Source organism: Hippoglossus stenolepis, chromosome 12, assembly GCF_022539355.2.
Source record: "Hippoglossus stenolepis isolate QCI-W04-F060 chromosome 12, HSTE1.2, whole genome shotgun sequence".
Taxonomy (NCBI): domain Eukaryota; kingdom Metazoa; phylum Chordata; class Actinopteri; order Pleuronectiformes; family Pleuronectidae; genus Hippoglossus; species Hippoglossus stenolepis.
The window spans coordinates 14,445,191-14,463,180 of record NC_061494.1 but is presented as its reverse complement, the minus strand read 5'-3'; the positions used below and the strand labels follow the sequence as shown (position 1 = coordinate 14,463,180).

At 42.2% G+C, this 17,990-nt stretch overlaps 1 protein-coding gene across 2 annotated transcripts; it reads right to left on the bottom strand.

Annotated features, from left to right (window-relative positions):
• Positions 1-517: 517 nt before the first annotated feature.
• Positions 518-17,777, bottom strand: ogdhl (oxoglutarate dehydrogenase L). 2 transcript variants are annotated; one of them, XM_035172336.2, is made up of 23 exons: positions 17,558-17,777; positions 16,718-16,950; positions 16,070-16,240; positions 15,073-15,175; positions 13,059-13,174; positions 12,785-12,939; positions 12,250-12,396; positions 12,051-12,141; positions 11,780-11,959; positions 11,546-11,674; positions 10,627-10,806; positions 10,389-10,541; positions 9,669-9,771; positions 9,457-9,585; positions 8,540-8,690; positions 5,447-5,574; positions 5,179-5,357; positions 4,961-5,032; positions 4,305-4,430; positions 2,709-2,781; positions 2,457-2,620; positions 2,195-2,349; positions 518-2,111 (listed from the first exon to the last, which is right to left on the bottom strand). In XM_035172336.2, the coding sequence occupies exons 2-23, from the start codon at positions 16,946-16,948 to the stop codon at positions 1,988-1,990; spliced, it is 3,060 nt and encodes a 1,019-aa protein (XP_035028227.1). In that variant the 5' UTR covers positions 16,949-16,950; positions 17,558-17,777; the 3' UTR covers positions 518-1,987. The 2 variants fall into 2 exon arrangements, with proteins under 2 accessions (XP_035028227.1, XP_035028228.1); XM_035172337.1 differs by lacking the exon at positions 17,558-17,777 and adding an exon at positions 17,301-17,462.
• Between the last annotated feature and the right edge of the window lie 213 nt (positions 17,778-17,990).

Below are 17,990 nucleotides of genomic sequence, written 5' to 3'. Positions count from 1 at the left end.
CTCACATTATTAAGTGAGTTAACTGGAGACTCTAAATTGACTGTAGGTGTAAATATGAATGTGAGTGGTTGATTGCCTCAGCATGTCAGGCCTGTGATGGACCAGGCTCAACGCCGCCCTTTGCATAATGTCAGGTGGGTGTGGCTCCAGCCCCCAGGCAGTCATTAAAAGATAAGTGACGCAGATAATGGATCGATGGAATATGCATATTCCTGAATCATGTTTAAAGGAACACAAAAAACCTGGGAGTAGTTCATAAAATTCCAGCATCGGTTTACAAGTTGATATGCGGGTCACTGGGTAAATAATGCCATGAGCCCTTTGGAGACTTGGAGACAACAGGGTGGGCTCCATACACGATGTGCAGAGAGTGACAGGTGGGAAATCAAAAGGTATCGATAATAGTTTGGTCCATTTATAAGTATTATATTTATCATATCATATTTATTTGTTTCATTAAACCACAAACCTTTTTCCAGCATCATACTCAACGTAACATCACAACCACATCACTTAATTGAATTGAAACATTTTATTGCACATGTCATTATTCCTGGTCTAAGTTAAACCCCATCGACCATGAACATTTGTTTTTCATTAATAAATTAAAATACATAAACCTAAAAAGTCATTGAATCATGTCTGTGTATGGCTTATAAGTAATTCTTACAGCTGTGAGAGGAAAAGGAAAAACTTACAGTATATTTAAACAGGAAGCATAATTTTTAAGGAGCAGATAATACCAGTGCTGTTAAATACCTGGGGATTTCCATGTGACAACCAAGCGTCAGTATTGCTCTCACAGCATCCAAGGCTTTGCTGTGTGTTGTGTGCGTCCCTCAGCCTCCAAAGAGGAAGCCGAGCCGTATGTCCTAAGTAGAAAACATGGCTACAAGTCTCTGTGCCAGCTGGCTCATGTCTCCCGGTGAAGTGAGGTGTGACAATAAATACACACTCCTTCACTAACTGCTAAGATAGCCAAAGCAAATACAGGCACTAAAACCTACTGATGTGTTTCCTCTCACAATAGTCTTCATACCTGTGATGTGTGATTCACATTCAGTGTTTGCTTCACTACAATAATCATATACAAAAATCACTACAAATATAAATCAGCACTATATATATAAACTAGTATTCTGCATAGCAACAATGGAGGTATCTACATTACTAAAGCTGCTACAAAACAGTGATTGTCACAAATCTAAACTTAGATATTTGACTGTTAGAGGTACAAGGAATTTACTGTTGCTACTTCACCACTAACCTACTGTGGATGCTCATGTGGCAGTTCTGTGAGTGATCATGTTTAATGTTTGTATATTATTTTTGTAAGGAGCTTTTATTTTGAAATAAAGGTGTTTCTAGTTTTCTTTAGACTAAACTCTGTGGTATATGATTACATGGTTAATGATTGTTTATGTGGTATATGATTAAATATAGTGCAGATTTTCCAAGTTAAGCTGGGATCAGACTACATGATATTGTTTTTTTTTTGTGTGGTAATGTCCTTCTACAAATTAAGGAAATACAGAAAAAATATATATTTTGGACTATATAAACAAATATGACTTGATTTAATTTGACAAGCATGGCCAGGGAATAGCAGTGAGCACTAGCCCCAACAATTTGCTGCTCTATCTAATGCATTACATTTGTGCTTTACAGTGAAGATCACTGGTTTTGCAAATAGAGCATCTCATGGAGTGACTACTATGGATTTGTTTGAAACCTCAAACCTAGTTTCTTACATATACACTGTCCTCCAGGCTGCTCCGGAAACCACAGTTCAGCATTAAGTCAGTTAGTGTTGCAGACTTATCTTTCTTGTAAACTCATCAAGGGTTAGGATTGTGTTTACTGACACCAGACTGTCATACAGTAAATCTATATGAGCTTTAAAACTGGGCCATGAGACGAAATAATAATTAAACTCTGGTTGGAGATGAAACTGCACCTCCAGCCTGGTTCTCTCTCCAGGTCTCCACTACATGTGCTTCCCCTGGAAGGCGCTCAGGTTGAAAGCAGTGTCCAGGAACCTCCTCAGCTCATTCAGGTGGGTGGACTTGTTCCCTGTTGCAGGCGCGGCTGCAGGGTCCCGTCCCACGTACCTGGAGGAAAACACTTGACGGTTCAAATCCATCACCAGATTCTCTAACATAAACTTCCTGTTTGATTCAGGTGAGACCCTTACCAAATGTGTTTCTTGTTGGCCACCACTGTGAGGAAACGTGGCCGCACGTAATCATAGTAACCCATGTTCTTGTGCTCCTCCTGACACCAGACCAGCTCGGCGTTGGCAAACTTTTCTGCCTCTGCTCTGACCAGGTCGAACGGGAATGGAGAGATCTGTGGGGGAAGCAGAAGAATAAGTGAAATAACTCAAACGCATCTCTCTCTTATTTTTGAAATCCACAGTCCATGACAAGCTCAGACAGAGGAGAGAGGTTAAACACCTGTTCAAGTCTGACAATGGCGACATCACTCTCCAGGTTGTGCAGCTTTCTCTCTTTAGCCAGCTCGTAGTAGACTTTACCAGTGCAGAAAATCACCCTCTTCACATGACCTGGGCTTTGATTTGCAGGACCCTCGTCAGGAATCAGCCTCTTGAATCTAGTGCCTGCAACCATTGAATATGGTGTGTTGGCTCCAAAACATTTTTGACATATTATCAAGTCACATTTCACAGAGATAAAGTCAAACTTCACCTTTGGCGAGGTCATCGAAACTGGATCTTGCGTCCGGGTGCCTCAGCAGAGATTTTGGAGTAAAAACAATTAACTGTAGGGGGAAAACCACAAGAGTTTCTGTCAGTGACAAACAACAGATTGCTCCTGTCATCCGTATCGTCATCGCACGCATTGAATAAACTCCAGAGATAAAAGTTTTTATCTCTTTTCACGCTAATTTGTTGCCGCCATATAGCATGCAACATCAGCATTGGGAAAACAAAACATTTCTTTCAAAAATCAAATAAATAAAACCCTTTGCGCTCAGCCAACCAGGTCCAGACTTTTTCTTAGAAAAAAAAAAAAACAATATTATCCCCTATTGGCCCTCTCGCTAATTTGCTCGGGAAGTACTTTTCTCATGCTTCACAAAGCATCACATTTATGCGCGACAGGGGATCAGTTAAGACATTCACTGTGGCTGAAAACCGAGACTGAAAAAGAGAGCAGTGCACATACAAAAAAGAGAAATTAGTTATTTCTCACAACTTTATACCCAAAGTAGTTCTTCTCCAGGGGTTTCAAATATTAAATAAGAACATAGAGAACCATATTTGTGCTGTATGTGAGTAATTTGAATATTATGGTAAATGATCTGTATTTAGAGCTTTTTCTAGTATTGATGACCACTCATATCATCCATTCACACACCCATTCATACAGCGCTTCTATGTGCAGCACTTTCTCTCTCACACATCATTCATACAGGGTTCACTATCTTGCCTGAGGACACTTTGGCATGCAGAATGGGGGAGGCGGGGATCAAACCGCCGACTTTCGTGTAAGAGGACAACCCGCTCTACATCCTGAGCCAGAGCCGCCCCATTATCATAAGCTAAGCATGTTTTTGCTAAATGAAATTCTTTTTGAAGCATGGTTGTGATATATCATTTATCATAACATAGCAATTTTGATGGTAAACAAATACTTATAATAAACTCCAGATTTTCACAGTTTGGACAGAATTTAAACAACAAATGAGACAAAGTTCATATTTTATTTTTTTAAGTCAGTTTTTGAGTTGTTGAAGAATCCAGCAATGCTACACCAATAACTGCTGTCAATTCATCAACTGGTCTATTTGAGTATTAGTTAGTTAGTTAGTTAGTTAGTTAGGTAGTTAATTTGTTAGTCCTCTTTGTCCCTTGAGGGGAATAAGGCATCGACCATCTGCCTCCATCTGGGGCTCCCCAGGGCTACGTCTTGGGCCTCTCCTAATGAAAAACCCATTTCTTTCAGCTCAGCCGTCACAGTTTGCCGCCATGTTGTTTTGGGACCAACTCCTTTTAGGTCAGAAGATGCGACATCCATTGTGGAAGTTGTTGATCTTGTTCATGTCACCTTTTACTTCACGCCAGCATTCAGAGCCATAAAGGAGAACAGGTTTGACATTCATATTGCAGAGTCTGACCTTTGTTCTCAGGCTTTTTAAAACGATGCCATGGAATTTTCTTTGAGGGAAAGCAATGGCTTGTATGTGTGATTTGAAGGAAATCAAAGCAAAAACATCAAATCACATCAATCGTTAAATGACGAGCACGACACAGATGTAGTGAGGACGGTGTTACACTTTACCGGTTTTCTGAACGGCAGCAGAATCTGCCGTCTGAGCACATGACAGTAGTTAGCAGGCGTGGAGCAGTTCACCACGATCCAGTTACAGTCGTGCAGCTGCTGGACTTCAAAATCTCCATTAAACTCCTGGTTAAAAAAAAAAATTAAAAAAATTAAAATGTTATCAACTCTAAAAACAAACAAAAATTTCATGTGCACAAAATCATTAAGTTATTGTAGGTTGCAGCAATGTTTCTTTCCACGCTTCATCGCATCAGTGCACTGTATCTATCTCTTTCTCCCTCTCTCTCTCTCTCACATGCACACACAGCGGAGAACGTTAATTCCCCAGTATGCTCCCACTAATAGTTTGATCAATATCCCATTTGAAGATGAATCTAGGAAGCTTCTGCTGATGCTGTGGTTCCCTCCGTGAATGTTCCGGTGTACGAGCGAACCCTTTGCCCTGACTTACTGCTGAATACCAACCCTTTGGAGGGCACATTGAAAAGACCCTAAAGCTCCAGAGACATTGGCAATCATCACTTAAGCAGTCGTGACATCAGCATAGCCATTAAAACGGGAAGCTGTTGGATGTTAACTGCTGCGCACTGTCAAATTCTTTCACATTTATCATTGGGTAATAACTGTAATGTAAATGGTACATGTGACCATACAGGGAAGTGATCGGGGTCGTCTTTGCTCATCTGCAGGAAGCGTTCGGGTCGAGCTGACGAATGTTCAGGACCCTGAGGACAGAAGACGAAAGGAGCACGACACGTGATGAGAGAATGGAAGAGGAATTTCAACATGTGGTTGATAAAGAAATTCAGGTTGATCTATAAATGCAACAGATTGACTTTCTAAAAACAACTGGTTGAGTTTCCATTCTCACCATTCCCTCCATCCCATGAGGCAGCAGGAGGATGATACCATTGTTGCGGACCCACTTGGCCTGGCCTGAGCTGATGAACTGGTCGATGATACACTGGGCGGTGTTGTGAAAGTCACCGAACTGAGCCTCCCATAGGATCAGAGCATTTGGATTGGCCATGGCGAAGCCGAGCTCAAAACCTGAAATTACAATCATCATCAAACAGAGCAAAAAAATCTATTATATCCGTCTATAGCTCGCTGTGTAGCCAGAGGGACTCCACCCTTACCCAGCACTCCGTACTCTGACAGGGAGCTGTTGCACACAGTGTAGGGAGCCTGGTCGGCCCACAGGTGGTTCATGGGAACACATGTGCGTTTGTCCACCTCTTGGTCGTGAAGAACATGATGACGGTGACTGAAAAACACAAGAGAGGCAGAAAGAACTGAAACTGGCAAACAGAAAAAAACTACTGTTACATATGGTACACAAGACAGAGAGTAGAAGGCACAGAAGGCACGGAAGGCAATATTTCAAAACTTGAACTAGTTAATGTTTCTGGTATATGCGTTATAAAAAGATTAAATGATGAATCCATTATTGATTATTGAATTGAAGACTAATTATTTAGATAATAGTATTTAGGGAAACAAAACAAGGTGTGATAAGACCAAGACCAATTCAGACCAATCCTGCCACATTTTCTGTATAAGCTGTTTTTCAATGATGCTGGGGAAAACAACTGGTTTACTACACAAGGACACACACACACACACACACTCTACAGCCTCGTGTTTCAGCCCCTGACAGCCCTCCATGAAGAGTACCCTCCTCTCTCCTGATCTTCAGGCAGCGTGAGACCCAACAAGAGATGATGGGAGCAAAGAGCCGAGCGTTAACAAGTTCTGCCAGTCGGCTCACTCACGGTGCAGGAATCAGCCCTCAAAACCAGCACGATCAGACAATCACTTAGAGCCCTTTAACATCACTCTAATAACGTCCACACACACACACACACACACACACACACACACACACTGGGCCTACACAGAGCAAGAGGTTATGTAATTGTCAGGCAGAACGACTGCAGGAAATAGCAAAAATCTATTGATTATAATCTTGAATCTGATATATTACCTCCTGGAAGATTAGACGATCATGATTTCAGACCTCTGAATAATACCATCCATAATTATGGACTAATGAGGCCACATAATGTTCTGCATAATTGTTGTGTTTGATCCTTGCTCCACATTTTGCTGGATATACATTTTCACGACAAGAAACCCTTTGATGCTCGAAGAGAATCGAGAGCATCCAGCATTAATTGAGTTAATGTCATTTCATGTTTCATTTTCTCAATCCAGTTCCACATATTCCAAAGAGGACACACACACAAAAAAAAAAACTATACGAGAATGAGGTCTTTCTCCGGGATTGCCTCATACACTGGGTACCCAACTCTCATCTTTCTGGTATTTTAAACGCTGGTAAAAAAAAAAATACACACTGTCCCTCTGCCTGGGGGCCCCATTAGTCAGGGGAAAGGGGTGCACGACGCCGCGCATGCAACCCACCCAAACACAACGACTGAATCCATTAGTCCACACTGTTACGTACATCACAGAAACGCAAGCAGGTCCACTCAACTGGAACGTGCCAATATGCTCAGCTCCTAAGATGGGAAACGAGGGTAGAGGTGGGGGGATGAAAATAGCGATAAAGGGAGGTAAAGTACAGCTGAAGTGCAGTGGCAAAAAAAGGAATACAATCTGGAGAAAAACAACAGGTGATAGCGAGATGAAGGGTGTGTGTAGCACTTTTTTTTTTGCAGGTCGGGGAAATTGCCCTATTGAAGGGGACAGTGAAATGGGAGAAGTGGATGTCAGCGGTAAATGCGAGGGAGAAGAAAAAAGCCCCGTAGCCTCTGGTTAGTTAGTGTGATGTATGTCGCGGCGAGGTGGAGGGGGGCCGGTGTCAGTGAAGATGAGATGCTGGAGAAATGATAGAGGACAGATGAGACAGGCGCAGTGAGAGGGGGGAGCTGGCTTTGTTCATGTGTCACTCGTTCCCTCCATACCATGACAACACCATGTGGGCTTCATAGATCTCAGGAGACTGCGCTGACGTCTTCTGTCTGACAGACTCACTGGGCCACTATACCCCCACCACCCAGTTTCTTAATTCCCTATCTGCATGAGAGTGTTTTTTTTTACACTTTAACTCAGGTCAGGCATGATAACCCTGACACACTCAACAAATGTGCCAGTTGGAAATAGTACATTTGGGACAATCTCAAGTTGAGTCATTGTAGAGCTGGTGGCACAATATTATAGTCCCACTCCAGCAGCTTATTACTTCTTTCTTCCTCAAAATTACATATTCAAAAGGATTGTCATGAAAACACTTGACTCATGGCCTTAACTGTTGCAGTATTAAGGTGGAAATACTTAAATACTGCAGTGGAACGGTGGAAATACTCAGCCATGATGCTCAAAATCTGTCTTTTGCAGATTGTAGCCTGAGTTGTCAACGCGACCATCATCACGGGAATGGTGATGACCCAGAGGCTGTGTATTTTCATATAAAAGGCATTTAACAAACACTTAATTTTCACTAAAGGGGAATTGAATTATAGGTTTTCCAATATTGTCATATACTTAGAGTTCAATTTATTAGGTACACCTTCCAAAGCTAATGTTGTCAAATCCAACTGTTATGCCATAAGTGCAACCTTTACAACTATATAATAATTACTGAGGTTGTAGTTTGTAAACATATTTCATTACTGACTACTATGAATTAACCGCTCTCTGACAGTGACAACAAAAAATGAGCATTATAATATTCCTGAATGTTGAATTTGTGGCAGATTTTTTGTATTGGATTAAATTAAACTATATAAGTGTACCTAATTATGTTGCCAGCGACTGTATTTTACAATATGGAAAACATATTTAAATGTTTTCCATATGATTTAAATAAATATGTTCAAAACAATGAACTGTGCTCATGTTCTTGCAAAAAAAACCCTCTATAATAACAATAACAACAACAACAGCTGAAAGTTGATAAGCAATGATACTGACGACTCACCCAGCCCCAGTACGTCCTTTTAAAGCCAGATAAAGCTAATTCTTGGTTTGTGTGTGAGCTCATTCACAAGAGGAGAAACTATGACTCCCACAGGGATTTCTAAGCTATAAAAATCTCAGTGAGAAAAAGATCGATATACTAAAAACACTGTTTATTCAATAACTACCCTTAAGGTAGGTCCTTGTAGTGGATGATAATTCTAACAGACATGGAGGTTTAAAGAAAGAGTAATATAAATCCTAATAAAGGAAAGGTTAATTTTTAATTTGTGTTGACATGGACTCACCTAAAGGTGCCCCTCTCCACATCCTGCCCACTGAGTCGCACATGGATGCCGTCTTTGAGGAGGGAACCAAAGGCCATGTACTCTCCTAGAGCCCAGTCCATCTGACGATTCTTCACCAGGTCTGCACGACCTCGCAGGATACGAGACACGCCTGGACACACAGACAAGTGATATCTTAGAAGACCGATGGAGAGGGGCTTGTACAGTATGGGAAATAAGACCAGCAGTTATAAGATAATGTATTTACAGGTGACCGGTTTTAATTGACTTTATATCCTACCTGTAAGAGAAATAGCTAAAAAATGAAGGATTTGCTGCAGAGAGGTTTGTATTTTACTAACTTAAAGCATATCATTCAGGTGAATGTTTCCAATACTGCCGTAAAGTGTGGTCTTCTGTCATTGTGTACATTTCTAGTTCAGTTAAGTGTAGATCAGTATTAGGGTATGGTCACACATATGCAAATGGTAAATGGCCTGCATTTTATATAGAGCTTTTCTAGTCTTGATGACCACTCAAAGCGCTTTACAGTACAGTTTGCCCTTCACCCATTCACATACATTCATACAGTGCATCTATGGGCAGCACTTTTTGAGAGGCCATTCGGGGTTCAGCATCTTGCCGAGGGACACTTCGGCATGCAGATGGGGAAGACTGGGATCGAAACGCCCAACCTACTGGTTGGAGGACGACCGCTCTACCCCTCAGCCGCCCCATGACAAATGTGAGGTGAATATCAGAAGTCAAATTTCAACTAGGTGAAGCCACGCTTTGATTTGTTTCACCACAAGAAGCAAATGTTTTTACTTGCCCCTCCTTCTCACAGATTGGAAGTGAGCAGAAGGTAAATGTTTGCGTATGTGTGACCTGGCCCTACTGGTAACATCACTATTCCTGCACAAAGCAACTAGACTCACCAGGGTGGATCTTAAAGTCTTCCAGAGGCACGGAGCTGGCAGTCTGGCCAATGTGCTGCAGAACCTCCTCCTCCAGTCCCGTGTACACACAGCTCATATTCTTGGGTTCTCCCTCCGCTGTGAAAAAATCTAAAGAGAGAGCGACGGCTTCACTTCAGCAAGAACAGAAAGTATTCACAGACAAAGAAAGAAAATGTTTCAAAGGTTTTTACCGGGCCAGGGGGAGTCGAGCCAGTCTCGAATAAGTAAGATCTTTTCATCCTTGGAGCTGGTGTATGCCTCCTCACATATCTTGTCATATTTGGCAACTTCTTCCTGCAACAAAATGTGGTATCACACATATTAACTGATGCAAAAATAGATTAGTTTAATGAAAGGACTGCACCTGAATAATCAAAGTGTGTAGCTGAGTCAAAGACAAAGAGAAAATATTGGAGGAGGAGGGGGAGGATCACCACTGACATTAATGGTTCTGCCCTGCTATATGACAAACGAGGCTTGTGCAAAACTCCAAATACCAAACGATGTCCATCAACAGCCGCGAACTAGCACACCACAGAGGCACTGCAGTATTTCTCCGTGTGGTGTAAAAAAAACTGTTCAGAATGGATGTTGTGATCAAAGTTTATGGTTTGGATGAAGAACCCGAGCAGTTCCACTGAATGGTGCAAGAAACTGAGATATACTTCAACTTCATTGAGCAATATATACTCCACGAGAGGGATTGTGAGCCGAGGAACTTTGTCAGTAAATTGAAACTCAAATACAGCAGCGCTGGCACAATATATATTTACTCAAAGGCCTGGGTAATATCTATGTGTGATTTAATACGCTATAGTCCTGCAGATGGTGATATCAAATCAAACAGAATGCAGGACGAGCTACCAATATACACTATATTTAACAAGAGCAAACTGCATTAGATCACAAACCTCGTATTCCTGCAGTGTCACCACTCCCTCAGCGATCAGCTTGTCAGAGTACTTTTTCAGCACATGCTCCTGCCGATGGATCTGTTTGTACATCAGCGGCTGAGTGAACATGGGCTCGTCCATCTCGTTATGTCCAAAACGTCTGTAACAAACCTGTAAAAACACACACGAACCTTAAAAACACAAGATATGCTTTAATATGTAGTTGTTGATCCATTCAAACTTGACTGAGACTAACCAGGTCAATGACCACATCCTTGTTGAAGGTGGTCCTCCACTCTGACGCAACCCGACAAACGTACATGACGGCCTCGGGGTCGTCAGCATTCACGTGGAAGATGGGCGCGTTGACAACCCGAGCAACATCAGTGGGGTAAGGGGAGGAGCGGGCGACCCGAGGGTCTGTGGTGAAGCCAATCTGGGAGGCAACAGACATTAAACATAACTTTGTTCCACTGTGATGGGACAAAAGCATGTATAAAACTAAAACTTTGACAACTCATTTAACACGTTTCTAAATTACATTTAACTTACAATCATTATTTTTGACATAACTGTGTAAAGCAAATGTAGCAGGAGCAGTAATTACACCAGTAGGATAATTATTATGAGTATGATTGTGCAAATGAGTATGATCATTAGTATCAGAATGATTATTAGTATGAGCACGAGTATGAATGTGACTATGAGTAGGAAAATTTAAATGAATGTGAGATTGAGATTGAGTCTGTATGACAATGAGCGTAAATCTATATATGAGAATGAAAATGATTATGAGAGTGTGTATGAATATGGCTACGAGTGTGAAAATGAGGATGAATATGAGTTTAAGTATGACTGAGTATGAGAATGAACATGATTATGAAAATTAGTACGAGTATGCATAAGTATATAACTGTGAGTATGACAATGAAAATTAAAATCAGAGTGAGTAAGAGTATGAGTATGCCTATGAGTGTGGGTATAAGTTAGTATGAGAATGAGGATAAGGATGAGTAGGAGAATGTTTATCAGTATGTGTACGGGTATGAGAATGTTTATGAGTATGAGAATGTGTATGAGTACGAGAATGTGTACGAGTATTACTGCCTTAAACTATTGTCAGGTGAGCAAATGTGCCGGGTCACATGTTACAGTGACATGGATCCCTCCAGTACCTGGTTATTGACCACCACATGGATTGTACCATGTGTCGTGTAGGAGGGGAGCTCACTTAAGTGGAAGGTCTCATACACAACTCCTTGTCCTGCAAAAGCAGCATCTCCATGAATCAGGATGGACATGACCTGGGAACACAAATCACAGCACAGACTCAACAGGTGGAAACCCCTTGCCACTGTGTTTCCAAAACATAAACTCAGCCGTTGTGTACGTGGCATAATAATCTTTACCTTCTTTCCCTCTGTGTCTCCTCTGTAGAACTGCTCAGCTTTGGCCTTTCCCTGAACCACTGGATCCACTGCCTCCAGGTGGGAGGGGTTGGCCATGAGCGACAGCGTGATGTTCTTGTCAGTCTCACGGTTAATCCTCTCGTGGTGCATCCCGAGGTGGTATTTAACATCACCTGAACCCTACAAGTACAGATATGAAGATGAAGTTGTATTCCCAGAATGCTCTTCTCTGATAGTTTCCCATCTAGTCAGATATTAGCAGCTTCCTCACCTCATCAGATGCCTCTAACTTAGGGTCAAACTGGCAGAAGATCTGGTTCAGGTCCTTACGGATCACGTTAGCGAGGACATTCAATCGACCTCTGGAAATATAGTTTACAAAATCCATATCAGACATGGGAGGAGAGTAACAGGCTGCATACATACAGTACATTGAATTGAGAGGTGAGAGACGATGTAATGCACATTACCGATGTGGCATCCCCATGATCACACTGTCGATGCCCGCCTCACTCGATTTGTCAATGATGCTTTTCAGAGCAGGGATTAAAACTTCACAGCCCTCGAGACCAAAACGTTTCTCTGAAGACCACTTCCTGGCCAGGAAGTCCTCAAACCTAAACAGAAAAAAGTTCTGTACAACATCATGACGGTTTAAACATTAAAACGTTTTTTATAGGTAACCTACTGTGTGAACAGGATATTTGCATTACACTAATTTACTATACTTTTAAATTAGCACAAAGCATAAATATGTCACAGCAGACGAATATGCAGAACATAAGAATAGGTAGATCACCTGCAGGAACCTCCAGTGACTTCTAGGATCATTTATCAAGAATGAAAATGAGCTCACATGAAGAATAGGGTGTTTATCTTTCAAAATAAACAGACGCACAACAGTTTTGTTTATGTTACGCGAGTCCCTGATGTGAGCTATAACTAAAAGTGAAGTATTGCGCTGTCACCAGAGTGTACATTGGAAAATGTTTAGTCACTGCTGACCGTGTGGATCTGACCAGGCGGGCGAGCAAAGTCCTCTTCTCAGCATTAGTGAACTGCAAGATCCCCGGAGTCTCAAACTTCTGACGGATCCACTGACACTGGTCCACGTTGTTTATGAACATGAATTCCATTCCTATGTGACCACAGTAGGATGTCTGAAAAAGAAGATATCAAACAAATAATAATAATAATAATAACAACATTCTAATAGTTACATGTCCATGCATTCTGGCTTTCCTTATTAGAAAAATGTTTGGACGCAAACACAAAATACCTCTAGTCTGCGTATGATTTCTCTGAGAGGAAGAGTGGTGTTTCCTCCTCCGATGAAGGTGGTAGGGGGAAGCTGGAAGCTCTTGTCCAAGTCAGACTCATCAAGACCATAGAAACCTGTAATAATACCATGTGAAACATGGTTAGGCCGACCTACCCCATATTATATACATGTATGTAATATACAACATCTTCCATTTCCAATAAATATGTTCTCCTTCTCATACAGTCTCCCAAATTTAAATTTTATGCAGAAGAATGAAGCTCTTTGTGTCCGGGGAGAACTGTTATAAAGTAATTTATTAAGGCTTTAGAAAAAGATCCAAAGATTAAGACCAAAGAAAAGCTAAAACAAAAGTTCCTTTTCGGCACAATAACATTCATAACACAGAAACATGATTTCATCCATGTTGTGGTGTAGTGACATGGAAATTTGATATATTTTGACGGTAGAGATTCTTCATCTCATATCATGTGAACGAAGCAGAAAACATAGTAGAATATGAAAATGTTTTATTATTATTACTGTGATATACTATGATCATCATTTAATCATGGATATTCAAATAACTTGATTAGTTGATCAGGTTATGAAGCAAATGTCAGACACTATTGGTTCCAGTTTCTCAAAAGCATTTACTAATTTGATCTGTTTTATGTCAGTGTAAAATTAATATGCACTTGAGTCATTTAGTTTGGGAATCAGGGAAAAAACAGCAATCTGAGGATGTCATCTTAGGCTCTGAAATTGTGATGGATGTTTTTCTCATTTAACTAAATGATTAACTGATCCATCAAAAAGTATAATAACCAAAAGATAAATTGAAAACGAGAATACTAATTAGCTGCAGCTCTAAATGAGACTGCACTGCTGCCTCAGAACTCTGAGCAAACGTCTGCAGTGAATAAACTGACAAAACTAAGTACGTATTAATCAGACTTGATTAATTTGATAGCAAAACTTGAAAGAATAAAGGTTGGGCAGAAAATACAAACTATTAGCCAGAGTGTGGGAGCCCAGAGGAGCCGAGGAGATACAGTATTTTAAAGCATCAGTATCTGAAGCCTCACATCTGCTCGGACAAAACCCACCTGAGAGAGCTGCTCAAACTCAAGACCACAAGCAACATAAGAGGAGACAGGTGCAAATCATATTAGGAAACCAGGAAAGATAAAGGGGCCAGGAATAGACTCGTGCACTATCGGCTGAGCAAATAAGGGGCCGTGGAGCCTGTCATTTACTTTCATTAAAGGAGCTAGAGCCCTGATGACAATACATAATGCAACGCTATGTCCTGATCACGGATAACTTCAGAAAACAAGTCTCTCTCTCTGTTTCTGTCTCTCTCTCCTCTTTACTGGATATTACTGGACCTTTCGACCACATCTTTTGACCTTCAGTCAGCTAAATAAAATGAAGAAAGACACCAGCTCGGCCTGAGATGGCGTTTTGCTGTCCAACCCGTATACGGACTTGTCAGAGAACATGATGGGGCCTTTCATACTTTCATATTCTTGGGTCTGATGAGCTACGCAGCCCTAGATGGGAAATGTGTGTATGGGTATAAATGCACAGGAAAAATAAAAATATTTTATTTATAATTATAAGGAAGAGGAGGCTTTTGAAGTATAAGCCTGTCAAAGAGAATACTATGCTTTTAACTGAAGTATTTTAACCCAACATGTCTCCTGAGTTAATTAAAAGAGAGTCTCATCAGCATATATACTGCCTGTGGGTTAATTCCTTTACTTTCTTAAAAGGGGATATAAGAAGGAACTACACCTCTCATATACAAAGTCTAAACAGGAAAATGTATAATTAAACCAGTAGTTAACCGTTATATATCTAGTCTATCTATAATTCAAGTATTAATAACACTAACTGTTCATTCAGCCTGTTTAAGTCTGTTTCACTGATCCTAAGGTTATGAATCGACATCAGTCCTCTAAAGTCAGTAACTTCACAAACATATTCAGAATTCTGATGTTTGTTTGTTGTAGGTTTGTGTCGGCACCTAATTTATCGATGGTGGTGATCAGGTCCGAGGGAACGAAGGAGTCCAGGTCAGCATCCAGGATTCCCAGAGGGTCTAACTGAGCAACATGGTGACCACGGATCTGCTCAGAGAGATGAAGATGAGAAAGAAGAGGAGGAGAGAATCAGGTAAAAGAGTAAAAGAAGTCAGTGCCAGGAGAGAATACCTGGTAAATCAACAAGGGTCTGCTGCCATCATGATGCTGACGAGTATTGACAACTGGACAAAAACAGCTAACACTTGCTTATAGGTCAACAGCTCCATTGAGGTGCTTTAATGTGCGTATGCGCCGCCTACGCGCACGCGCACACACGCCACGCACACACACACACACGCACACGCACACGCACACACACACACACACACGCGCGCACGCACGCACGCACGCACGCACGCACACACGCACACACACACACACACACACACACACATTCCCACCAGGACTCCACCGGGCTGGGAATAGAAGTGACGCCTTTGCCAAAAGACTGAATTTAATAAATCCCTCGGATAGTTCCTTGGATTAAATTGAGAGCGAGGGGAAATGTTACCACCTGTTTTGTTTAAGTAGTCTCTTTGATATTTCCATTTTCAAAAAGCAGCTAAGTAGGTTAGACTTAATCTGCCAATTTGCATAGCCTCGCACATTGACAAACAAATCGTGTATTCCTTTTAATGAAAGGACACAAACAGCTCCCAATGCCGGTCACATCTGTCACAGCGAGCCAAGTTGATTTGTTTTATGCATTTTTCACACACACACACACATTGGAGATACAAATAGTCAGCCATTTCAAGACAGATGATATCTTAATTCAGTACACACACTGCTTTGAGATCCAAACAGATGCCCATGAGATATGAGACCAATCTTTTAATTTGTAAATAACATAAGTCCACATTACAGAGGCTGATTCATGTGTGTGTCTCTGTATACGTGTGTGTTGCTCACAGTTGGGCAGGGTGAGCGTGCACTAACCTGGTAGGCTCTAATGAGAGTGTGCACAGCCAGGTGGTCCTCCACCACTTTCTGTGCCATGTCTGGTGAGTGGGACAGGACTCGGCCCTGGAGCAGAGCGGAGGGGCGTCCTTCACCCGCCTCGCCAGACGGGCTGGAGGCCTGGATGCTACGGAAGAATGTGTCCCAGGACTAGAGGAGAGAGGGAGACAGATCCAACCGAGGTAAAGAGGTTCATCTCAAACATGGGCCAAAAATGTCCTGCTAGCAGTGGACTGTAAGGTGTTTCAGTGTTTTCTTAACTTAAGGTGAGAGTGTGGAGAGGGAGGGAAAACTGTCTGGGGGCTGACATGTCATCTTGGATATTGACAGCTACAGTATATTTGCACATGGTATGAAGTAGAATCTTTTTATCGAGCTACCAGTACACCCAAGTGCTGGTTTATCATGTGCCCATTGGACAGAGATCTGCAGAACTGTCACACAACACTGGTAACTACACTAAAATGATTGTAATTGATCTGTTAAACCAACTGGATGCTCCACATTGACCCCTCTGTAAACTTCCTCTCATGGGCAAAATAAAAAGATTCTACTTCATATCCTAATGTATTAGTGGTGATTGACTGATATCTGTGAATGAATGGCACACATGTTGCACACGGTTACCTCGTGGACGTTTTTATGATCCTCCAGCCAGGCAAAGTACATCTCCTCCATATAGCTGGAGCTGCCGGCCACCGCTGAGGGAACAGGCGCAGCCCCGGAGGAGCAGCCTCTCCTGGGATCGACCCAGCGGCGCCTGCAGGCCGGGGCCCCTCCACCACACCCGCGCAACCACTGGCTCCCCCCTGCACGTCCGCCCCGCAGCACACCCGCTAACGCCCGCAGCTGACTCATGACTGGAGGAAGAGGAAAGATGGATGCAGACATCTCGCTTTTTAAAAATGTTTTTATTGACAAACATTTTACCAGCAGCATGCATTAGTGGTTCTGACGCCAAACAACATTTTGTGCAGAGTGATTGTAGGTTACGCACAATTGCGCAGACTCGTTATGTATGAAATGACCTTTGCGAGCGTATATTTACATGGAACTTCCTCTGATCGCTGCAGCAAAACATCTGAGCTGTAACTCAGCGCAAGAAGCACAGCCGGCACGTAACGGCCTGCGCGTCTGTTTCTGCGCAAAGACGCTCCAGCTGCAGAATGCGCGTAACCAAGTGAGCGGCGGAGTGTGACTTGCTCCTCACCTTTTTTCCCCCTGCGGGATGCTTTAGTGTTTGCGTCGGGGCTGCAGCGCCATTATACCAACACCCAAAAACACTGTGTATTTCATTCTGGGTTTTGAAACCGCTAATCCCTCAACGTCAACACAAATCCCCCATAATCCACCCCTGCTCGTCTCTGACACTGCAGAAGCGCAGCGGTGTCACCGGAGGGGAGGAAAACAGGACAGTGGTTTTAAAATGTCGCGTGGTTTTTATTTATTTGGAGAAGTTGCATTTACCTTAGACCGCACTGCTCTTTGACTCTACTGGCATCGCCGAAGTAGGACAGGTGGCAGAGAAGGTGACACACATCCGAGAGCTGGCAGCCACGTCGGTGTGGACACGCCCCCCGGTAACACGCGCGCACACACGCTCACCGTGTCAGGTGGTGCATCCCAGATAAAACCAAACACACCGGATCAGACACAGAGAGAAGACAACAAATCAATTTATTAGTAAATCAATAAAAAAATGGTGCTACAAATAAAAAAAACACCGGTCTGTTATCATATTTATAATCAATACACTTACTTTAATCCTGGCATTTCAGGCCCCTCCACACGCACACACACACACACACACACACACAAACACACAAACCCTCTCAGGTGGTGCTTCCTCTTCAAAGCTAAACACACCAGCTCAGACACACAGAAGGAAAAATTAATTTCA